This window comes from Staurois parvus, unplaced genomic scaffold (assembly GCF_062004578.1).
Source record: "Staurois parvus isolate SC_StPar_1 unplaced genomic scaffold, SC_StPar_1.0 ptg000574l, whole genome shotgun sequence".
NCBI classification, from domain to species: domain Eukaryota; kingdom Metazoa; phylum Chordata; class Amphibia; order Anura; family Ranidae; genus Staurois; species Staurois parvus.
In genome coordinates, this window is record NW_028318370.1 from 3,729,129 (window position 1) to 3,754,497 (window position 25,369).

At 42.2% G+C, this 25,369-nt stretch overlaps 2 protein-coding genes across 3 annotated transcripts in view; one reads left to right on the forward strand and one right to left on the reverse strand.

Annotated features, from left to right (window-relative positions):
- Positions 1 to 16,467, forward strand: part of GPHRB (golgi pH regulator B) — an 85,215-nt gene extending 68,748 nt beyond the window's left edge. For both annotated transcript variants that reach the window (XM_089691918.1, XM_089691919.1), the window contains exon 15: positions 15,880 to 16,467. In XM_089691918.1, the coding sequence (XP_089548044.1) occupies positions 15,880 to 16,086 (207 nt within the window). In that variant the 3' untranslated portion in view covers positions 16,087 to 16,467. The remainder of the gene's footprint in view (positions 1 to 15,879) is intronic.
- A 4,119-nt stretch (positions 16,468 to 20,586) lies between these two features.
- Positions 20,587 to 25,369, reverse strand: part of PDZK1 (PDZ domain containing 1) — a 65,600-nt gene continuing 60,817 nt past the window's right edge. Inside the window, exon 9 of the mRNA XM_089691920.1 lies at positions 20,587 to 21,101. Within this exon, the coding sequence (XP_089548046.1) occupies positions 21,039 to 21,101 (63 nt within the window). The 3' untranslated portion in view covers positions 20,587 to 21,038. The remainder of the gene's footprint in view (positions 21,102 to 25,369) is intronic.

Sequence of the window (25,369 nt, forward strand, 5' to 3'; positions counted from 1 at the left end):
GCTGTGTAATATACTGTGGTATTATCTGCAGTAAGCAACGCTGTGTTCCGGGAACAGTATGGGTGACCTCCAGTCTGCAGCCAGAATTAGAATTGGCCTAAATGCTTCTCCACCATTCAAGAGAAGTCTTCTATTGTTATCAACGATTGCAAGGCTTCCACTGATTGGCCGAGGTGGAAATAGTGATGTCATCCATCCATCTCTTCACCTCGGCTAATCAGAGGAAGCCTTTAGTAACGTAAAGAAATGTAATGGAATTAGTTTTGGGCCACCTTGATCCAAATGAACTATTTAAATTGAAATTAAAACTGGAATTCTACTTTAAGTAAATGATGCACATAGGATAGACTGTAGGGGGCAGTCATACAGTTGTGCTCAAAAGTTTGCATACCCAGGCGAATATCGGGAAATGTTGGCATTGATATTGAACTATGACTGATCATGCCAAAAACTGTCTTTTATTTTAGGATAGTGATGGTATGAAGCCATTTATTATCACATAGTTGTTTGGCTCCTTTTTAGATCATAATGATAACAAAATTCACCCAAATGGCCCGGATCAAAAGTCTTCATCCCCTGGAATGTTTGGCCTTGGTACAGACACACAAGGTGACACACACGGGTTAAAATGGCAATTAGAGGTTAATTTCCCACATCTGTGGCTTTTTAAAGTGCAATCAGTGCCTGTGTATAAATAGTCAATGAGTTTGTTAGCTCTCATGTGGATGCACTGACTAGGCTAGATACTGAGCCATGGGGAGCAGAAAAGAACAAAAGACCTGCGTAACAAGGTATCAGAACATTATAAAGATGGAAAAGGATATAAAAAGATATCCAAAGCCTTGAATATGCCAATCAGTACTGTTCAATACAGTACAGTATTAAGAAGTGGAAAATTCAGGGATCTCTGGATACCAAGCCCAGGTCAGGTAGACCAAGAAAGATTGCAGCTACAACTGCCAGAAGAATTGTTCAGGATACAAAGAAAAACCCACAGGTAAACGCAGAAGAAATAAAGGCTGCTCTGGAAAAAAACGGTATGGTTGCATCCAAGGACCACAATACGATGATAGTTGAACAAAAATTACCTGCGTGGTTGAATTGCCAGAAAAAAAGCTTTTTCTGCAGCAATACCACAAAAGAGCCTGGATACAATATGCCTGACAACACCTTGACACGCCACTGTAATCTGGAGCGGTGAGACCAAAACAGAGCGTTATGGTCACAACCATGTTTGGAGATGGGTCAACAAGGTCTATAGCGACAAGAATACCATCCCCACTGTGAAGCATGGTGGTGGCTCACTCATGTTTTGGGGGTGTATGAGTTCCAAAGACACTGGGAAACTTGTGAAAATCGATGTAAGATGAATGCAGTATGTTATCAGAAAATACTGGCAGGCAATTTGCATTCTTCTGCAGGAAAGCTGTGCATGGGACACTCTTGGACTTTCCAGCACAACAATGACCCTTAACACAAGGCCGAGGTGACCCTCCAGTGGTTACAGCAGAAAATGGTGAAGGTTCTGGAGTGGCCATCAGTCTCCTGACCTTGATGTCATTGAGCCACTCTGGGGGAAATCTCAAACATGCGGTTCATGTAAGACAGCCAAAGACTTTGCATGACCCAGAGGCATTTTGCTAAGACAAATGGGCAGCTATATCACCTGCAAGTATTCGGGGTCCTCATAGACAACTATTACAGAAGTCTGCACTCTGTCATTGATGCTAAAGGGGGCAATACACAGGATTAGGAAACTAAGGGGATGCAGACTTATGAACGGGGTTTTTCATTTTTTTACTTGTTGCCATGTTCTGTTTTATGATTGGGCCATTCTGTTATGACCTGCAGCTGAATATGAATCCCATAAGAAATAAAAGAAATGTGTTTTGGCTGCTCATTGTTTTCTTTAAAATGGTACAAACTGTATATTACCAATTCTCCAAGTGGAGGCAAACTTTTGAGCATGACTGTAAGTTCCCAGAAGCTGCCCTCTAGTGGTGGGGTGGATAATGTTACATGTCTGCCTTGGAGAACAGAACAGACATATTTCAGTTTGGCTACTTCATTATGATGTTCTTAGGATGTTCCATGCTTTTGCGTCATGTGATAATATTCCAGCTCTCTGCTGCGTAGATATGTGCTGTACTTTGCCTTGATAATCAGCACAGTCCCTGTTAATAATTGACTTAGATTGTGAATCTCCTGTCCCACTGGATCAGCACTATGTACTCTGAGACCTAGAATGCCTCTTTTCAGCAGATGCAATGTATCCTGCAGTTATCTTCTTGTTGTGGTGTTCTACAGACTACAAAAGCAAAGCCATGTTGTGCCCTTAAAGCGAAATTCTAGTGAAAATAAAAAAAATAAAAGTCAGCAGCTACAAAAACTGTAGCTGCTGACTTTTAAAAAATGTACACTTACCTGTCCCTCGGTCCTGCGGTGTGCCTCCAAAGCAGCCCGTTTCACTGGCCGCTCTGTATTCCAGGAGGCTGGCATCTTCAGTGTGGGCACCCGGCTGTGACAGTTTGTGGCTTCCCAGCCGGGTACCCACTGCGCATGCTCGAGTAGTGATGCGCTTTGTGAATGGTCCCGTAGTCTTCTGAGACCTGTCACGTGGCCCAGAAGACTACGGGGGGAGGAAGGGTAGGAGGACAATTGCCACTTCCGATCACAGTGGAAGTGGGAGCAGGTACCTGTCAATTTCGGGTACCCGCTCCTCAAAGGTGCAAATTCTTAACGGGGATCGGGGACTAGTCCTTAACCTCTTCACGCTGGCTGAACGTAAATGTGCGGCCTCCCGGCGTCTGGGCCTAGACGCCGAGAGGCCGCACATTTGCGTTCTATTAAAAAAGGACATATGTGCCGAGAGCATGCGCCCTGCGCGCTCCCAGCACACATGTCCGGTACTAACGAAAAGGTCCCGATCTCCTCTTTCGATCGGGACCTTTCCAATCATGTGACGGCGCGTCACAGCAGTCATATGACCCTAAACCCTGCCCCGCCTTCGGGCTTCTGAAACTTAAAGGGCCAGGAGGCACCGGCGCAAAGGTGTTAAAGCAGAACTTCCCCTTTTGGGTGGAGCTCCGTTTTAAGATAACTCCACTTTTGCAGGAGAAAAAATAGCAAATGAAAAAAAATAATCTAGCATATACAATTGCTACACAAGTCATATTTTAATTGAACACTGTTAAAAATGACCTTTCCTTTTCAATCTGCGGAGCTGTAACTTTCTGTAAAAGTCAATGCAATATGACAACCTGGAGGCATTCTGTACACAGAACGCCCCCAAGAAATGTAATTTCCTCCTTGTGTGATTGGCTCACTGATTTTCTCAGAAGACTGCACTAAGCTACAAGTCAGATTTTAGGCATCCCCTGCAACAAAAATTTCATTTTTGGTGAAATACTCCCAAAGGATTATTCACTTTAACCCTTTTGCTGTCAGGTCCGTACTTCGTTTGGACCTGAGAGGCAGGAGTTTTATACATGGCGGCAGCCACCGGGATTGTGTGTAAAACTGACAGGCAGGCTCCTGCCAGTCAGGTTGCTGTGCTGCCACCCGATCGCTTCCACAGCTATATATCCAGGCCCTGCTTGCGCATCTGCGGGCCTGGGGAGTGCCATGGTGGGGTCGGCGGATGGAGGGCAGAGAGGAGAGTGGACTAACATCCGCTGTCCTCCCCTTCCTTCTGTGACCCGGAAGGCGACATTTGTGATATCACTTTTGGGTCACCGCTGTCACTTTCTCAGCTAGCACAGCCGAAAAGCAATGTATTTCAATGCGGTCTGCATTGCAATTGAGTGGAGCCCATTGGAGACATTAGTGGTCTTTTCAACCCTGCATGTCTCAATAAAGAGAACCTGTCACCTAAAAATCATCACATAGGGGACTTGGTGTCCCCTATGTAATAATAAAAAAACTAAATTTAAATTGCATAGCTTTTATATTGTCATTAAATTACTGTTTATCAGTAATCCTACCATCCTACCACCTCCTGTTTTTTTTTTTTTAACCTTTATTGTTCCTTAGTGATCCTGCCAGTAACACACTTCCTGTCCTAGGGTGACAATGCTTAGTCACTGTACCAGGGGCGGACTGACAACTCATGGGACCCCCGGGCAATAGGGGATCATGGGGCCCCTGTGTCCTTGCCCAAACTCAAAAAAGCCTATGAAAAAGGTACCAGGGGCATCTCATGGGGCCCCCTACTGACCCTGGGCCCTCGGGCAGTGCCCGAGTTTCCAAATGGTCAGTCCACCCCTGCACTGTACTCTATCTAGCGTTGTCATCCTTGCACAGGTAGTGTGTTAGGACTACAAAACACCTCTCCCTCTCCTCATTGGCATACCATTGGAGAAGAGGTGTTCTGTTCATTGAAGTTAAAGTGATTGTATATGTAAATTAAAAAAAAAAGGTTTATACTTAACTGCTCTGTGCAATGGAATTGCACAAGGCAGCCCTGAACCTCCTTGTGTCGAGACCCTCGCTGGCGCTCCTGGCTCCTCCTCTCTGTCAAGTGCCCCCATAGGAAGCTGCTTCCTATGGGGGCACTCATGCAGGCTCACTTTTGAGCCTGCTGTCTTGTCTATGGCCCCGCTCCCGACTACCTTGTCACAGGCTTTGATTGGCAGCCATTGGCTCCCGATGCCTGAGCAGAGCCTGTGAGACCCCGAAAAGATGGGAGAGAAAAGCTGCAGACGTGCACAGCACTGCACTGAATGAGGAGTCAGGTAAGTATGGGGAGGGGGAAGGGGGCACCAATGCCTAAACATTGTTTACAATAATGCAAGGAATGCGTTATGGTAAATAATGTGTAGGCGTTATAACCACTTGAACTGGGCAGGCTGATGAGTTTGACACAGGCAGAGCGCAATGGAAGGTATCAGTTCACAGGATTTCTAGCAAGATCAATAGATATTTCTTTGCAATTATCAAGGAGATAAAACAAAACACTTTCAATGGTATTTTTAGCAGATAAACAGGGAGCAATTAAATGACATTCATTAATAGGGTTTACATATGTGTACTTTAAATGTGACCTCCAGCCTACAAAAGCTGCTGACTTAAAAAACAGCCACTCACCTGTCCCACAGTCCTCATTCTGCAGCCAAGTACACCGGCAATCCTCTTCCCCCCCGGCATCTTAAGGGTGTTCACGCATGCACAGTAGGCACCCGGCTGTGACAGCTTGTGGCTTCACATTCGGGTGCCCACTGTGCATGCGCAAACAGCACTGCGCCTTGTGAGTGGTCCTGCAGTCTTCTGGGACCTGTCTAGTGTCCCAGAAGACTGCTGGGGGGGTGGGGGGGGTGGAGAACAATCGCTTCTGATCGCCTAGGCCAGGGGTAGGCAACCTGCGGCTCTTCAGCTGTTGCAGGACCACAAGTTCCATCATGCCTCTTCAAGTCATAGCTGTAACTGTCAGTTTTGTAATGTTGCAATGCCTTGTGGGAAATGTAGTTGCACAACAGCTAGAGAGACGCAGGTTGCCTACCCCTGATCTAGGCGGTCAGAGCGGAAGTGGGAGCTGGTACCTGTCAAAGTTGGGTACCCGTCGTCATCCCCATCCCTGCTCCCCAAAGGTACCAATCCTTAACAGAGAGTAGGGGACCCTTAAGGCAGTAGTAAACTGCATCCAAAAAAAAAAAATCCCCTGCAAGGTAAAGGCTTAACAAAATACCATGTGGACCACGCATAAGTTAAGTGCATTATATTTGACAATACATGAGTAATATTGCTTCACATATACAAAGTGAATGATTGTAACATTCAGTCCCAATTCGGAAAAATAAAGTGCCCATGTGTTGGATACTAAATGGTGAACTTCGTGCAAAAAATGACAGGTGCTCCTCTCTGCTCAATCGGTGCCCCACATGGATGTGCACTCACCGTTAGCCATGGACCACCTATCTCTAGGTTGGTCATAAGTGCCTGATTTGGGACTAGCCCAATACGTGATGGTAAGAATGGCACCAATATCCATTCTCGGGAATCATATGATCTAGCTGATAGTAACCAATAGGATGATGACCAGCTTGGATATAAATGACAGTGTAGTTTCAAAAGAGCCTTTTTAAACTTTTCTCCTGCTCTCTAGCTCCCTTGTCTCTTCCTCCCATGCTCATCTCCAGGGCTTCTCCAGAACTTCCCCCATCCTCTGGAACTCTCTACCCCAATTTATCAGACTATCACCTACTCTGCTCACTTTTAGGCGATCTCTGAAAACCTATCTCTTCAGGGAAGCCTATCCTGCCCTCAGCTAATAATGGAATGTTCTACTCCTCCTACCAGTCCATCCCCCACAGTTATTACCTTTTGTACCACTAGCCCCTCCCTCCTAGATTGTAAGCTCCCAGGATCAGGCCCTCCTATCCCTCTTGTATTCAACTGTATTGTTGCTGTATTGTCTCCCGTTATATTGTAAAGTGCTGAGCAAACTGTTGGCTCTATATAAATCCTGTATAATAATAATCTTCTCAGGCAGTAAACCAAGTTTCAGCAGAAACAGAAAGCAAACATCCCATAGTGTAAAACCATAAAAAATTTTAATGATGGGGAGAAATTATAAGAATAAAACTCACAAGCAAAGTGCCCATTACCTGGCACTCAGTGTTTTCAGCCTTGCTGCCTGTGAATAGGAACCAAGATGGCCGCAGCGCTCCAGTGTGCGTTCCAAAGGGCGGAAATTACGCCAGCAGAAGTTGCGTCTTCAAACCTCGACCGGTTTTGATGAATGGATCGTCATCAGGAAGTGCAAAAGTAAAGGCTTAATGTGCTAGTATGCATCGCATACCAGCACATTAAGTAAGACTTACCTTAAACGAAGCCCTCCAGCAGTGCATTGTTGCCTTTGTAGAGGCTACCATCTTCACCCGGTCTTCCTTCCGGGTTTGCGAACTGCGGCCATCTGACTGGTTGAGCCGCAATGACGTCACTCCCGTGCATGCGCATGGAGGTCTTGGGACACGGCACAGTGCTCTGAAGGAATGGTTCCCTTAGAGCGCATAGTTACATAGTTAGTCTGGCTGAAAAAAGACAAAAGTCCATCCAGTTCAACCATAAAAAAAAGAAAAAGTTATAATCCTACACCCACAGTTGATCCAAACGAAGGCAAAAAAACCCAGCAAAGCACGATCCAATTTGCTCCTGCAGGGGAAAAAATTCCTTCCTGATCCCCCGAGAGGCAATCGGATATCCCCTGGATCAACTTTACCTATAAATGTTATATCCAGTTATATTCTGTGTATCTAAGAAACAATCCAGGACTTTTTTGAAGCAATCCACTGAGATGACCAGAACCAACTCTTGAGGGAGTCTATTCCACATTCTCACAGCTCTCACTGTGAAGAAACCTTTCTGCAGTTGGAGATGAAATTTCTTTTCCTCCAGACGTAAAGAGTGCCCCCTTGTCCTCTGTGATGACCTCAGGGTGAATAACTCTACACCGAGTTCACTATATGAACCACTGATGTATTTATACATGGAGATCATATCCCCCCTTATGTATTATACATGGAGATCATATCCCCCCTTATGTATTATACATGGAGATCATATCCCCCCTTATGTATTATACATGGAGATCATATCCCCCCTTATGTATTATACATGGAGATCATATCCCCCCTTATGTATTATACATGGAGATCATATCCCCCCTTATGTATTATACATGGTGATCATATCCCCCCTTATGTATTATACATGGAGATCATATCCCCCCTTATGTATTATACATGGAGATCATATCCCCCCTTATGTATTATACATGGAGATCATATCCCCCCTTATGTATTATACATGGAGATCATATCCCCCCTTATGTATTATACATGGAGATCATATCCCCCCTTATGTATTATACATGGAGATCATATCCCCCCTTATGTATTATACATGGAGATCATATCCCCCTCCTTATGTATTATACATGGTTATCATATCCCCCCTTATGTATTATACATGGAGATCACATCCCCCCTTATGTATTATACATGGAGATCATATCCCCCCCTTATGTATTATACATGGAGATCATATCCCCCCTTATGTATCATACATGGAGATCATATCCCCCCTTATGTATCATACATGGAGATCATATCCCCCCTTATGTATTATACATTTTGATCATATCCCCCCTTATGTATTATACATGTTCATCATATCCCCCCTTATGTATCATACATGGAGATCATATCCCCCCTTATGTATTATACATGGAGATCATATCCCCCCTTATGTATTATACATGGAGATCATATCCCCCTTATGTATTATACATGGAGATCATATCCCCCCTTATGTATTATACATGGAGATCATATCCCCCCTTATGTATCATACATGGAGATCATATCCCCCCTTATGTATCATACATGGAGATCATATCCCCCCTTATGTATCATACATGGAGATCATATCCCCCCTTATGTATTATACATGGAGATCATATCCCCCCTTATGTATTATACATGTTCATCATATCCCCCCTTATGTATCATACATGGAGATCATATCCCCCCTTATGTATTATACATGGAGATCATATCCCCCCTTATGTATTATACATGGAGATCATATCCCCCTTATGTATTATACATGGAGATCATATCCCCCCTTATGTATTATGCATGGAGATCATATCCCCCCCTTATGTATTATACATGTTCATCATATCCCCCCTTATGTATTATACATGTTCATCATATCCCTCCTTATGTATTATACATGGAGATCATATCCCCCCTTATGTATTATACATGGAGATCATATCCCCCCTTATGTATTATACATGGAGATCATATCCCCCCTTATGTATTATACATGGAGATCATATCCCCCCTTATGTATTATACATGGTTATCATATCCCCCCTTATGTATTATACATGGAGATCATATCCCCCCTTATGTATTATACATGGAGATCATATTTCCCTTATGTATTATACATGGAGATCATATCCCCCTTATGTATTATACATGGAGATCATATCCCCTTATGTATTATACATGGAGATCATATCCCCCCTTATGTATTATACATGGAGATCATATCCCCCCTTATGTATTATACATGGAGATCATATCCCCCCTTATGTATCATACATGGAGATCATATCCCCCCTTATGTATTATACATTTTGATCAAATCCCCCCTTATGTATTATACATGTTCATCATATCCCCCCTTATGTATCATACATGGAGATCATATCCCCCTTATGTATCATACATGGAGATCATATCCCCCCTTATGTATTATACATGGAGATCATATCCCCCTTACGTATTATACATGGAGATCATATCCCCCCTTATGTATTATGCATGGAGATCATATCCCCCCTTATGTATTATACATGTTCATCATATCCCTCCTTATGTATTATACATGGAGATCATATCCCCCCTTATGTATTATACATGTTCATCATATCCCTCCTTATGTATTATACATGGAGATCATATCCCCTTATGTATTATACATGGTGATCATATCCCCCCTTATGTATTATACATGTTCATCATATCCCCCCTTATGTATCATACATGGAGATCATATCCCCCCTTATGTATTATACATGGAGATCATACCCCCCTTATGTATTATACATGGAGATCATATCCCCCCTTATGTATTATGCATGGAGATCATATCCCCCCCTTATGTATTATACATGGAGATCATATCCCCCTTATGTATTATACATGGAGATCATATCCCCCTTATGTATTATACATGGAGATCATATCCCCCTTATGTATTCTACATGGAGATCATATCCCCCTTATGTATTATACATGGAGATCATATCCCCCTTATGTATTATACATGGAGATCATATCCCCCTTATGTATTATACATGGTGATCATATCCCCCCTTATGTATTATACATGTTGATCCTATCCCCCCCCTATGTATTATACATAGAGATCATATCCCCCCTTATGTATTATACATGGTGATCATATCCCCCTTATGTATTATACATGGTGATCATATCCCCCCTTATGTATTATACATGTTGATCCTATCCCCCCCCCCTTATGTATTATACATGGAGATCATATCCCCCCTTATGTATTATACATGGTGATCATATCCCCCCTTATGTATTATACATGGAGATCATATCCCCCCCTTATGTATTATACATGGAGATCCTATCCCCCCTTATGTATTATACATGGAGATCCTATCCCCCCTTATGTATTATACATGGTGATCATATCCCCCTTATGTATTATACATGGAGATCATATCCCCCCTTATGTATTATACATGGAGATCATATCCCCCCTTATGTATTATACATGGAGATCATATCCCCCCCTTATGTATTATACATGGAGATCATATCCCCCCTTATGTATCATACATGGAGATCATATCCCCCCTTATGTATCATACATGGAGATCATATCCCCCCTTATGTATTATACATGGAGATCATATCCCCCTTATGTATTATACATGGAGATCATATCCCCCTTATGTATTATACATGAAGATCATATCCCCCCTTATGTATTATGCATGGAGATCATATCCCCCCCTTATGTATTATACATGTTCATCATATCCCCCCTTATGTATTATACATGCTCATCATATCCCTCCTTATGTATCATACATGGAGATCATATCCCTCCTTATGTATTATACATGGTGATCATATCCCCCCTTATGTATTATACATGGAGATCATATCCCCCCTTATGTATTATACATGGAGATCATATCCCCCCTTATGTATTATACATGGAGATCATATCCCCCCTTATGTATTATACATGGTTATCATATCTCCCCTTATGTATTATACATGGAGATCATATCCCCCCTTATGTATTATACATGGAGATCATATTTCCCTTATGTATTATACATGGAGATCATATCCCCCCTTATGTATTATACATGGAGATCATATCCCCCCTTATGTATTATACATGGAGATCATATCCCCTTATGTATTATACATGGAGATCATATCCCCCCTTATGTATTATACATGGAGATCATATCCCCCCTTATGTATTATACATGGAGATCATATCCCCCCTTATGTATCATACATGGAGATCATATCCCCCCTTATGTATTATACATTTTGATCAAATCCCCCCTTATGTATTATACATGTTCATCATATCCCCCCTTATGTATCATACATGGAGATCATATCCCCCCTTATGTATTATACATGGAGATCATATCCCCCTTACGTATTATACATGGAGATCATATCCCCCCTTATGTATTATGCATGGAGATCATATCCCCCCTTATGTATTATACATGTTCATCATATCCCTCCTTATGTATTATACATGGAGATCATATCCCCCCTTATGTATTATACATGTTCATCATATCCCTCCTTATGTATTATACATGGAGATCATATCCCCCCTTATGTATTATACATGGAGATCATATCCCCCCTTATGTATTATACATGGAGATCATATACCCCCTTATGTATTATACATGGAGATCATATCCCCTTATGTATTATACATGGTGATCATATCCCCCCTTATGTATTATACATGTTCATCATATCCCCCCTTATGTATCATACATGGAGATCATATCCCCCCTTATGTATTATACATGGAGATCATACCCCCCTTATGTATTATACATGGAGATCATATCCCCCCTTATGTATTATGCATGGAGATCATATCCCCCCTTATGTATTATACATGGAGATCATATCCCCCTTATGTATTATACATGGAGATCATATCCCCCTTATGTATTATACATGGAGATCATATCCCCCTTATGTATTCTACATGGAGATCATATCCCCCTTATGTATTATACATGGAGATCATATCCCCCTTATGTATTATACATGGAGATCATATCCCCCTTATGTATTATACATGGTGATCATATCCCCCCTTATGTATTATACATGTTGATCCTATCCCCCCCCCTATGTATTATACATAGAGATCATATCCCCCCTTATGTATTATACATGGTGATCATATCCCCCTTATGTATTATACATGGTGATCATATCCCCCCTTATGTATTATACATGTTGATCCTATCCCCCCCCTTATGTATTATACATGGAGATCATATCCCCCCTTATGTATTATACATGGTGATCATATCCCCCCTTATGTATTATACATGTTGATCCTATCCCCCCCCTTATGTATTATACATGGAGATCCTATCCCCCCTTATGTATTATACATGGAGATCCTATCCCCCCTTATGTATTATACATGGTGATCATATCCCCCTTATGTATTATACATGGAGATCATATCCCCCCTCTTATGTATTATACATGGTGATCATATCCCCCTTATGTATTATACATGGAGATCATATCCCCCCTTATGTATTATACATGGAGATCATATCCCCCCTTATGTATTATACATGTTGATCTTATCCCCCCCCTTATGTATTATACATGGCGATCATATCCCCCCCTATGTATTATACATGGTGATCATATCCCCCCTTATGTATTATACATGGAGATCATATCCCCCCTTATGTATTATACATGGATATCATATCCCCCCTTATGTATTATGCATGGAGATCATATCCCCACTTATGTATTATACATGGCGATCATATCCCCCCTTATGTATTATACATGGAGATCATATCCCCCTTATGTATTATAAATGAAGATCATATCCCTTTTATGTATTATACATGGAGATCATATCCCCCTTATGTATTATACATGGTGATCATATCCCCCTTATGTATTATACATGGTGATCATATCCCCCCTTATGTATTATACATGTTGATCCTATCCCCCCCCTTATGTATTATACATGGAGATCATATCCCCCCTTATGTATTATACATGGTGATCATATCCCCCCTTATGTATTATACATGGAGATCATATCCCCCCCTTATGTATTATACATGGAGATCCTATCCCCCCTTATGTATTATACATGGAGATCCTATCCCCCCTTATGTATTATACATGGTGATCATATCCCCCCTTATGTATTATACATGGAGATCATATCCCCCCTTATGTATTATACATGGAGATCATATCCCCCCTCTTATGTATTATACATGGAGATCATATCCCCCCTTATGTATTATACATGGAGATCATATCCCCCCTTATGTATTATACATGGTGATCATATCCCCCCTTATGTATTATACATGGAGATCATATCCCCCCTTATGTATTATACATGGAGATCATATCCCCCCTTATGTATTATACATGGTGATCATATCCCCCCTTATGTATTATACATGAAGATCATATCCCCCCTTATGTATTATACATGTTGATCCTATCCCCCCCTTATGTATTATACATGGCGATCATATCCCCCCCTATGTATTATACATGGTGATCATATCCCCCCTTATGTATTATACATGGAGATCATATCCCCCGTTATGTATTATACATGGAGATCATATCCCCCCTTATGTATTATACATGGATATCATATCCCCCCTTATGTATTATGCATGGAGATCATATCCCCCCTTATGTATTATACATGGAGATCATATCCCCCTTATGTATTATACATGGAGATCATATCCCCCCTTATGTATTATAAATGAAGATCATATCCCCCTTATGTATTATACATGGAGATCATATCCCTTTTATGTATTATACATGGAGATCATATCCCCCTTATGTATTATACATGGTGATCATATCCCCCCTTATGTATTATACATGGTGATCATATCCCCCCTTATGTATTATACATGGCGATCATATCCCCCTTATGTATTTTACATGGAGATCATATCCCCCTTATGTATTATACATGAAGATCATATCCCCCCTTATGTATTATACATGAAGATCATATCCCCCCTTATGTATCATACATGGAGATCATATCCCCCCTTATGTATTATACATGGAGATCATATCCCCCCTTATGTATTATACATGGAGATCATATCCCCCCTTATGTATTATACATGGTGATCATATCCCCCCTTATGTATTATACATGGAGATCATATCCCCCCTTAATCTCCTCTTCTCAAGAGAGAATACATTCAGTTCCTCTAATCTTTCCTCATAGCTGATCTCCTCCATGCCTCTTATCAGTTTGGTTCCCCTTCTCTGCACTTTCTCCAGTTCCCCAATGTTCTTTATGTGAATTGGTGCCCAAAACTGAACTGCATGTGCCGGCTCTAAAAAATTTACTATATCCTAAACGGTACAGGTTTAGCAAATATTCATTTTACACACAGGTAACCTTTATTATAAGCTTGCTTGTAGGTAAAAACTAACGAAGTGGCTTTACTACCATTTTAAAGAAGAATATCCTCTTTTGGGTGGAGCTCCACTTTAAGTAGCTCATACATTAGTCATTTTTTTGTTTAACCTGCAGGTTGCATGAAAAAACTGACCCAATTTCCACATTCATATATTTTGAGGCGGATGGGGGATTCCTTCACAACTGAACTATTGTATTCTGACAGTGGAGTGGAAACCTTCCCTGCTGTCAGAGTACACTGATCAGCATTGCAGGCTATAGCTGACAGTGCTGATTGAGCAGCAAAAGTCCAACAGGGCGGTTGTACAGAAGCTGATAGGTAGATCAAGTTGTGTGAAACTACCTTGCCCATACTGTACATGGATCGAAGTTTGGCCAGTCCCTGCTGAGCCAAACAAATTTCAATCCATGTGTAGCCGGCTGATTTTACTGCACATTGTGGAGTTCTCACAGTATTCATCAGAAGCTGCAGCAAGTCAGATAGAGGCTGCCTCATTTTCTGGCTGGAGAACATCCAGCATCATCTACTTCTTTCCTCCCTGGCTTGAGTCTCCCTGGCTAGCCCCTTTCATTGATTGGATTTCAGTTTAATCACATGTGGCCGTTATCTAGGGTGGTCTGCATGCACATACAGCCTGCCTAGGAACACGTACTACTCCATACTGACATCCACCTATCAAGATATTTTGATATTTACATACTGTAACTCCTCCCAAAATCCAGCCCACTGCTTGCATCAGGACTGAGGGCTCTTGAGAGGAGTACTAAGGCAGGGTGAGGTGATGTTTTGAGGAAGCTATGTACAACACCCTCCCATCAGCCATGATCTGCCTGCATTGCATAGAGAATCATTTTAAATCCATTTGAATTTAATGATCCAGAGAACTACCCTTCAGTTTGCAATTATAGAAAAAAGTTAATAAACGTTAGGTGTTCTCTTTGAAAATTTGGGAGCCTACATCAGGGGTCTCCAAACTTTTTAGTGTGAGTGCCAGATTGTAAATTCTACAAATATTTACTGGCCGAAAGAAAAAAATGAACATTTTATAAAAGTCCCTCTTACATCAAAGCCCCCTTACATCAGGGTGTCCGTCTGAGTCCCCCTTACCACTGTGAGGCCTACAGCTTGCTGTAGCAGCAGGGTGGGAGCTGGAAGGTGGTACAGGTCTGGACAGAGTAAGGTCCATCCTCCTGTGAATGTGGAGCTGAAAGGTGGTACAGGTCTGGAAAGAGTAAGGTCCATCCTCCTGTGAATGTTTGGGCAAACACATCATTAATTACTAAGATGCTGCAGGAATCTGTGTTGGAAACTGCAGGGTGGGGGGATGGGTGTGTGTGTGTGTGTGTGGGGGGGGGGTTAATCAAACATAGAGACCATTGACAGCCTCTGCTGACTTAAATCTTCAATTGAGAATACACCACTGAACCTAGATGGGGGCTTAATACAATTTTGTAGAGTGCTGGAAGTGGCCCGCAGGCCATAGCTTGGAGACCCCTGGCCTACATGATCAAAGGCACCATAAACACCAGCAATGTATGTTGACACGCAACACAATTGAACCATCTCCCTTGTTGTTGCAGGGCATGTACTTTGTGTCCTCAGTACTCCTCATCCGGATGAGTATGCCTTTGGAATATCGCACCATCATCACCGAGGTCTTGGGAGAACTTCAGTTTAACTTCTACCACCGTTGGTTTGACGTCATCTTCTTGGTCAGCGCCTTGTCCAGCATCCTCTTTCTGTACTTGGCACACAAGCAGGCCCCGGAGAAACACATGGCCTTATAACGATGACTGCCTAAAGAGACTTCTTTTTGTTTCATGGTGTTATTGACATTGAGAGGCTGGTCAAGGGTTCCATCCACTCGAGGTGAACTTGGTGGAACATCTGACACACACCGTCTAACCCAATAAGCAAATGTTGCCTCTTCTGCACTTCAGTTATCCACCGTGACCGAAGATGAGATTCTAAACCTTGATCATCACAATGACAGAGCTTCTAGGAAAGACCTCCAACACTGGCGTTTAGTTATTTTTATAAATTTTTAGGTCTTGAATGGATGTCTGCACTGTCAAGGTTTTATGTAAAAGCCTTCAGAACCAGTTTGTTTTTCTGTTAATAAAGTTTTAATTTTCGAATGGATGCCCTAGACGTTGGGCAAATAAGGATTTTAAAGGCTTTTTTATTTAATTTTAACATTAAAGCTCAATTAAACTTTCAGTTTAAATCAACTAAACACCTTCCATGTGAATCAAAGCAAAAGATGCTCAAAGTCTTTGCAGTTTTTTTTTTTTACAAAGCAGCCACAGCCTGTGGAAAAAGTCTGTCCCTGCCAGCATGCTGTAAAGAAGGACCCTTGCTCTGAGTGTGGAAGAAGCCATCTCTCTAAAGCAGGGGTGGGCAACTGTGGCCCTCCAGCTGTTGGTGAACTACAAGCCCCATCATGCCTCTGCCTTTGGGAGTCATGCTTGTAACTGTCAGTTTTGCAATGCCTCATGGGACTTGTAGTTCTACAACAGCTGGAGGGCTACAGTTGCCCACCCCTGCTCTAAAGGTATGACATGCCCCTCTCTGCAAGTCCGACCTAAAGGTTTCAGCAAAGTTCATACTCCCTGCTGATTGGAGAGAACTCTTGCCCTGACCTCTGCAGACAGACCACTGCTTCCACACAGATAGCAAAGTCTACTTTCCTGCAGCATGCTTTTAGGGGACAGGCTTTGTTACTCAGGCTGTGGCTGCATTTGGAAGAAACTGAATGAATTGATTTCATTCAGTGAAATGCTTGTTTATAGCAATGACATTCATTGCTATAAGTAATCATAATGTGTAAAAAAAAATAAAAATTCTGATCACCTCCCCAGAGTAGTACAATGTTACTATGGTAACATTATATTACTCTGGTCACAGTGTGTTATGAAAAAAAATCATAAAAAAAAGAAAAACGTAATAAAAAAAATCAAATTTGAAACAAAAAAAAATGTTTTTTTTCATACTGTTACCAGTCAGTGTCCCTGATCACCTCCACACCAATTATATGATGATGCTGTACTGTACTGGTGGTGGTATGTTAGACAAAATGTGAATTTTTTTTTCATACTTTTCTTCCTTTTCCACAAAGTTATGATAAAAAATGACAACTTTGCCATGCCTCTTACTAAATACCTCAGACTGTCTGCTTTCCAAAAAGGGGTCATTTGGGGGATATCTGCACTGTCCTGCCATTTGTGGGCCTCATGAAACGAGATAGGCCATCAGTACATCAGGATTGATCGAATGTCAGATATATATACCATAGTATAACTTTCCTGCAGACTAAATAATATACACTGATTTGGGTTATTTTCACCAAAGAAATCTATCAGAATATATTTTAACCTAAATTTATGAAGAAAGGGTATTTATTTGCAAAATTTTATAACTGACATGAAGAAAAATGCATTTTTTTCAAACTTTTCAGTCTTTTTTTTTGTCTATTTAGCAAAAGATAATAAACCCAGAGGTGATCAAATACCACCAAAAGAAAACTCTATTTGTGTGAACCAAATGATAAAAATGGGGAGAAAAAAAGGGCCCAGTATTGAAGTGGCTAAAAAGCATGACACACTCTTTCTGAGGTCACGTGTGCACATATGCACGCAGTCATAGCGCTCTGTGTGGTTGGTTTGAACAGACAAAATTCATTTTTTAAAAACGATACAATCTATGAGTCCAGAGTAAAAACTTTTACTGACGATGGCTGAAAAAAATATCACTTCCCAATATACATTTAATAAAAGAAAGTATATTTTTTATTATACATTTTATATTATTTTTGTATTATTTTATATAATTTTTAGTGTTTTATATAATTTTTGTATAAATGTGGGGGCCAAGTCATTTGCCCCTTTTGCCCCCTTATAAATCTACCACTGCCTAGGACTGTCTAAACAAAGATTATGTATGCCTCCCTTATAGACATTCATAAAGTCTCAGCAGCTGCTATCATTCAGCTGCCTTGAAGGAGGTTGAGGAGAGTGGCTTGATGTCATGGGCTTCAAACATATATGTGCATGTCAGTGCACACACGCAGAGTTGGGAGGTCTGGCTGTGGTTCCTGTCAAGGATGACTTCAATGGGACTCCATGGAACTCTGCATGGCAAGTGTAGTCACCCAAAAACCAGTATTAACAGTTTAAAGCACCATATACTTACCTACCAGGGGCGGACTGACAACTCATGGGGCCCCCGGGCAATAGGGGATCACGGGGCCCCTGTGTCCTTGCCCAAACTCAAAAAAACCTATGAAAAAGGTACCAGGGGCATCTCATGGGGCCCCTTACTGACCCCGGGCCCTTGGGCAGTGCCCGAGTTTCTAAATGGTCAGTCCGCCCCTGTTACCTACCCTTCACTCCTCCACTGCTCCCTTTAGCACTAGGAGGAAATACCTGGTACCTCTCCGTTTTGAGGACCATGTGACTAACCCCATGTGATAGTGCTGAGCCAATCAGCACACACACGTCACACAAGGCGGTTCATAGCCTTGGGTTAGCTACAACTTTAGTAATTCATACCTTACATAAGTCTTCTACTCCCAGCACCTGCATAGAGAGGAAGGGGAGCAAAAGGGAGGTAGGTACATGCTACTGGGGATGGCTAGATTAAAGTGAACAGTTTATTTTGCAGACACACTCCAAAACAGGATTCCATCCCAAACTACAGGGTTTAGACAAAAAAATAGAAACACTGCATGAAGGTGTGAAAGTGACCACAGGTTTTACATTGAAAGTGTATCATTTTACCCCTGTACAAATCATTAGTAAGACCTCATCTGGAATATGCAGTTCAGTTTTGGGCACCAATTCACAAAAAGAACATTGGGGAACTGGAGAAAGTACAGAGAAGGGCAACTAAACGTCCGCTTTCAATGCAATGTCGTCACTTTCACACCTGAAAATCATGTAGTGTTTCCATTTTTTTTTGTCCAACCCCTGTATGTATTTAATCTGTTTGCCTGGAGTTCAGCTGGCTTTGAGTACCATATTATGTTGGTGTTCCTTTCCTGGCATTGACAGTGCTCTTCAGGAAGTAATTTCTTGAAGAGTTGTTCACATATTGCGCCTTGGCAAAAGCTAAGCAGCTCTTGGAGCAATCATTAGAACAGCAATGCCTAAAACATTATGAGTTCATTAATATAATTAATAATTAAAACATCTACTTTTTGGTGGAATTTTCCAGCCATCTTCCAGATACAAGGAGACTGAATGTGCAAATGACAAATTCAAAAGTTATTCAGTCTCCTTGTATCTGCTGGAAGATGGCTGGAAAATTCCACCAAAAAGTAGATGTTTTAAATATTAATAATATTAATGAACTCATAATAATGTTTTAGGCATTGCTGTTCTAATGATTGCTCCAAGAGCTGCTTAGCTTTTGCCAAGGCGCAATAGGTGAACAACTCTTCATCAAGTTACTTCCTGAAGAGCACTGTCAATGCCAGGAAAGGAACACCAACATAATATGGTACTCAAAGCCAGCTGAACTCCAGGCAAACAGATTAAATACATACAGGGGTTGGACAAAAAAATGGAAACACTGCATGATTTTCAGGTATGAAAGTGACGACATTGCATTGAAAGCGGACGTTTAGTTGCCCTTCTCTGTACTTTCTCCAGTTCCCCAATGTTCTTTTTGTGAATTGGTGCCCAAAACTGAACTGCATATTCCAGATGAGGTCTTACTAATGATTTGTACAGGGGTAAAATGATACACTTTCAATGTAAAACCTGTGGTCACTTTCACACCTTCATGCAGTGTTTCCATTTTTTTGTCCAACCCCTGTATGTATTTAATCTGTTTGCCTGGAGTTCAGCTGGCTTTGAATACCATACCATATTTGAATACCATTGGTGTTCCTTTCCTGGCATTGACAGTGCTCTTCAGGAAGTAATTTGTTGAAGAGTTGTTCACTTATTGCACCTTGGCAAAAGCTAAGCAGCTCTTGGAGCAATCATTAGAACAGCAATGCCTAAAACATTATTATGAGTTCATTAATATTATTAATAATTAAAACATCTACTTTTTGGTGGAATTTTCCAGCCATCTTCCAGCAGATACAAGGAGACTGAATAACTGTTGAATTTGTCATTTGTACATACCATCATATAATTCAGAAACATGGATGACAAATGGCGCTATGCCCAGGAATTGCACTTTATACAGCTCCATCAATTTCCCTAATGGACTGATAAGTGATTGATAAGACAACCTGGGTTGAAGCTCATGGCAGACTCAAGGATGTAAACAAGCCATAAAGTTAAATATTTTATTGCAGGTCTACCTAGGAATGAAGAGTGTGGAGTTAATTATCACACAATCATCTCATTTCACAGTTAGTAGATAATCAGTAACCTGCAAACTCCAGGAAGAAAGGGAATTGGTCACAAAGTGCAATACCTGTGAGATTAGGCTTTGATGGAAGCATTCCTTTTCAAACTCCCATCGTACTTCATGCTACTTTTGTGCCAGAGATGTTACACCTTCCTGAATCCTGGGGCTAGCAGGTAGTGAACGGGTGCCTCTGTCAGAGCCTAATCGGACAGGTGTTTGGTTTCATGGCAGGGTCCAGTTAAATTATAACAAGAGTATCACAATTTCCACAGAATGGGATTGGCTGAATTGTTTCATCCCATTTCCAGTCTTTATAATTGAATCCATGTGTCTGTCGGAAACTTGGCGAAAGTGTGATGGTGGGTCCCTCAGCTTACAGAGCTGTGTCATCATCGTCCTTTGGTTCTGGTTTCACCTCTTCCTTTGCCGGATTGCCCTGTAGAAGGTGAGAACACAGTTATTTGAGGTTAATAGTTAATAGGGATTGTGCATAGCTGGTTAAAGCAGTAGTAAACCCAGGGCCAATTTAATGGCATCATGGGCCCCTGGACAAACAAATGCACTGGGGCCCCTACCAGCTTGTTACAATTTACGCTCCTACTCTCAAGAATAAAAGTATACAGTGAAGTATTTGCTCCCCTGCTGATTTTGAATGTTTGCTCACTCACAAAGAAATGATCAGTCTAAAAATTGAATGTTCTGTGTATTGTAACACTGAGAGACAGAATAACAATCAAAAATTCAGCAGAAATGCATGTCTAACAAATGATGCACTGATTTGCATGTTCATGAGGGAAATAAGTATTTGATCCCCTATCATTCAGCAGGATTTCTGGCTACCAAGTGTCTTTCATACAGGTAACAAGCGGAGATTAGAAGCAGTCTCTTAAAGGGAGTGCTGCTAATCTCATTTTGTTACCTGTATAAAAGACACCTGTCCACAGGAGCAATCAAACAATCAGATTCCAAACTCTCCACCATGGCAAAGACCAAAGAGCTGTCCAAGGATGGCAGGGACAAGATTGTAGACTTACACAAGGCTGGACTGGGCTACCAAACTATCGCCAAGCAGCTTGGTGAGAAGGTGACAACAGTTGGTGCAATCATTCGCAAAAGTCAAATGCAAAACTGTCAGTCTCCCTAGGTCTGGTGCACCATGCAAGATCTCACCTCGTGGAGTGTCAATGATCATGAGAACAGTGAGGAATCATCCCAGAACTACACGTGAGGATCTTGTCAATGATCTCCAGGCAGCTGGAACCACCGTCACCAAGAAAACAATTGGTAACACACTACGCCGACAAGGATTCAAATCCTGCAGTGCCCGCAAGGTCCCTCTATTCAAGAAAGCACATGCCCAGGCCCGTCTGAAGTTTGCCACTGAACATCTGAATGATGCAGAGGAGGACTGGTTGAAAGTGTTGTGGTCAGATGAGACCAAAATCGAGCTCTTTGGCATCAACTCAACTCGCCGTGTTTGGAGGAGGAGGAATGCTGCCTATGACCCCAAGAACATCATCCCAACTGTCAAACATGGTGGTGGAAACATTCTGCTTTGGGGGTGTTTTTCTGCTATGGGGACAGGACAACTGCACCGCATCAAAGGGACGAAGGACGGGGCAATGTACAGTCAAATCTTGGGTGAGAACCTTCTTCCCTCAGCCAGGGCATTGAAAATGGGTGGTGGATGGGTGTTCCAGCATGACAATGACCCAAAACACACGGCCAAGGCAACAAAGGAGTGGCTCAGGAAGAAGCACATTAAGGTCCTTTGAGTGGCCTAGCCAGTCTCCAGATCTTTATCCGATTGAAAATCTGTGGAGGGAGCTGAAAGTTCAAGTTGCCAAATGTCAGCCACCAAACCTTAATGACTTGGAGAGGATCTGCCAAGAGGAGTGGGCCAAAATCCCTCCTGAGATGTGTCCAAACCAGGTGGCCAACTACAGGAAACGTCTGACCTCTGTAATTGCCAACAAGGGATTTGCCACCAAGTACTAAGTCATGTTTTGTGAAGGGGATCAAATACTTATTTCCCTCATGAACATGCAGATCAGTCATCATTTGTTAGACGTGCATTTCTTTTGATTTTTTTGTTGCTATTCTGTCTCTCAGTGTTACAATACACCGAACATTCGATTTTTAGACTGATCATTTCTTTGTGAGTGGGCAAACATTCAAAATCAGCCGGGGATCAAATACTTATTTCCTTCACTACAAAGAGTTGATAGAATTAAACATATATTTATTAGTACTTTCAATAAAATTACTTTCAAACTATAAGAAAACATGCCATAAATTAGCACAAAGGGCACAGTATGGGGGGAGGGGGGAAATGGGGACAGAAGGGCACAGTACAGGGGGAGTCAGGAGTGCATAATACTGGCATCAGGGGGGACAGAAGGGAACAGTACAGGGGGAGTCAGGAGGGCATAATACTGGGGCCAGGAGGGCACAGCACAAAGGGAGTCAGAAGGGCACAGTAAAGGGGGAGTCAGGAGGGCACAATACTGTGATCAGGAGGGCACAGTACAGGGGGAGTCAGGAGGACACAGTACAGGGGGGACGGAAGGGCATAATACTTTGGTCAGAAGGGCACAGCACAGGGGGAGTCTGGAGGGCACAGTACAGAGGGAGTCAGAAGGGCACAATACTGGGATCAGGAGGGCACAGCACAGGGGGAGTCTGGAGGGCACAGTACAGAGGGAGTCAGAAGGGCACAATACTGGGATCAGGAGGGCACAGTACAGGGGGAGTCAGGAGGGCACAATACTGGGATCAGGAGGGCACAGTACAGGGGGAGTCAGGAGGGCACAGTACGGGGGATCAGGAGGGCACAATACTGGGATCAGGAGGGCACAGTACGGGGGGGGGGCAGAAGGGCACAGTACAGAGGGAGTCAGAAGGGCACAATACTGGGATCAGGAGGGCACAGTACAGGTTCTGGGACGCTGCCTGGGCCATCCCGGGACAGCTTTGTAAAAAGCGTGCTTTCCCGACAAATCCAGGACAGTTGGCAAGTGTGATGTAATGCAAGATTATCATGGGGCCCTCATGCACCTGGGGCCCCTGGGCAGCGCCCATGCATTAAGACAGCCCTGATTAAACCCAAAAGCAAACATTTATTATATTGCACTTTTTCCAATTCTTACATGTCACAGCTGCATTTGTTTTCTCTTTTAGGCTTTCTTCCTTCTATTTTCCTCTGCAGCCAGCAAGTCTATTGTTTTTCAGAAGCTCTAGCTCTCCAGCAGAATGTATCAGCTTACATGGATGAGACCATCCACTTACCACTGGCAGGGGTGCTTAAAACGATCAGCTTTTATTTATTCATGTAAAACCTTTATCCAAAAAGCAAAAACTGTTGCTGTAACTGATTATAAAGTGTCTGGAGTTTGTATTCAATTTTATTCATTACAGGTACATCAATAGAACCATCAATTTATGCAGTGCTTTACATATATTGTACATTCACATCAGTCCCTGCCCTCAATGAGCGTACAATCTAAGGTCCCTAACTCACATTCATATACTAGAGAACATACAAACTCCAGTCAGGTAGTGCTGTGCTTGGGATTCAAAGGAACAACCCCAGTGCTGCTAAGCAGAAGTGCTAACCACTTAACCGCTGTACTGCCAATGTGCCTCAATTTATTATTTGTATTCAAATCTGCTAACACATTTAACACTCCCCTCCCCTCCCCTAGACTGACAATGGTGTGGTCTGCTTTGTCCTGGCTCATTCCTCCAGAGTGGTGTCTCACTAACAGAGGAGGTGTGTTACTGTCCATATGACCAGGTGAAAACAGAGGAGGAAAGCTAATGATTAGTAAGCTGCAATATAATACAGTTTTGTTTTTGGGTTTAATACCGCTTTAAAAGAGAAGTTTGGACTTTGAAAAAAAAAACATTTATACTCACCTAGGTGGATGCAGCATCGATCGGATCATTCCATTTTAGTGTGCAGGCTAGTGTGAACCTAATTCTTCTGAATATGTTTGTGCGGATTTGCAGGGAATAGAACATTTGCGGTTCTCCGTGGACAGAAAGTACTGGGAGTCAATATTAATTTGAAAAACATCAAATTATGGCTGACCATGTTAAGGCGACCATTGTGTTACACACTTATGGTGAATTATAGTAGATTGTACAATCTCTTTGTAATATATATAAATTGGTTCCCTATTGGTCAGAATAGATGGTAGTCATCTACTACCTGTTGGTGCATTCAAAGGATTCAGAATCGGCAGATTGGTGCATTTTGGAAGTATTTTTTTTGTTCCATGGAATCGCTTGATTTGAGCATTTTTAGCACATTTTTCATGCATTTGTGAGCGATTTTCTGCTCAAATGCAGTAAAAAAAAGTGTTCCTAAACCCCGGACCCTGCATTCACTATATCTGGTCTCCCCGGACCCTGCATTCACTATATCTAGTCTCCCCGGGCCCTGCATTCACTATATCTGGTCTCCCCGGACCCTGCATTCACTATATCTAGTTTCCACCGGACCCTGCATTCACTATATCTGGTCTCCCCGGGCCCTGCATTCACTATATCTGGTCTCCCAGGACCCTGCATTCACTATATCAGGTCTCCCCGGACCCTGCATTCACTATATCTGGTCTCCCCGGACCCTGCATTCACTATATCTGGTCTTAGCGGACCCTGCATTCACTATATCTGGTCTCCCACAGTACACACAATATG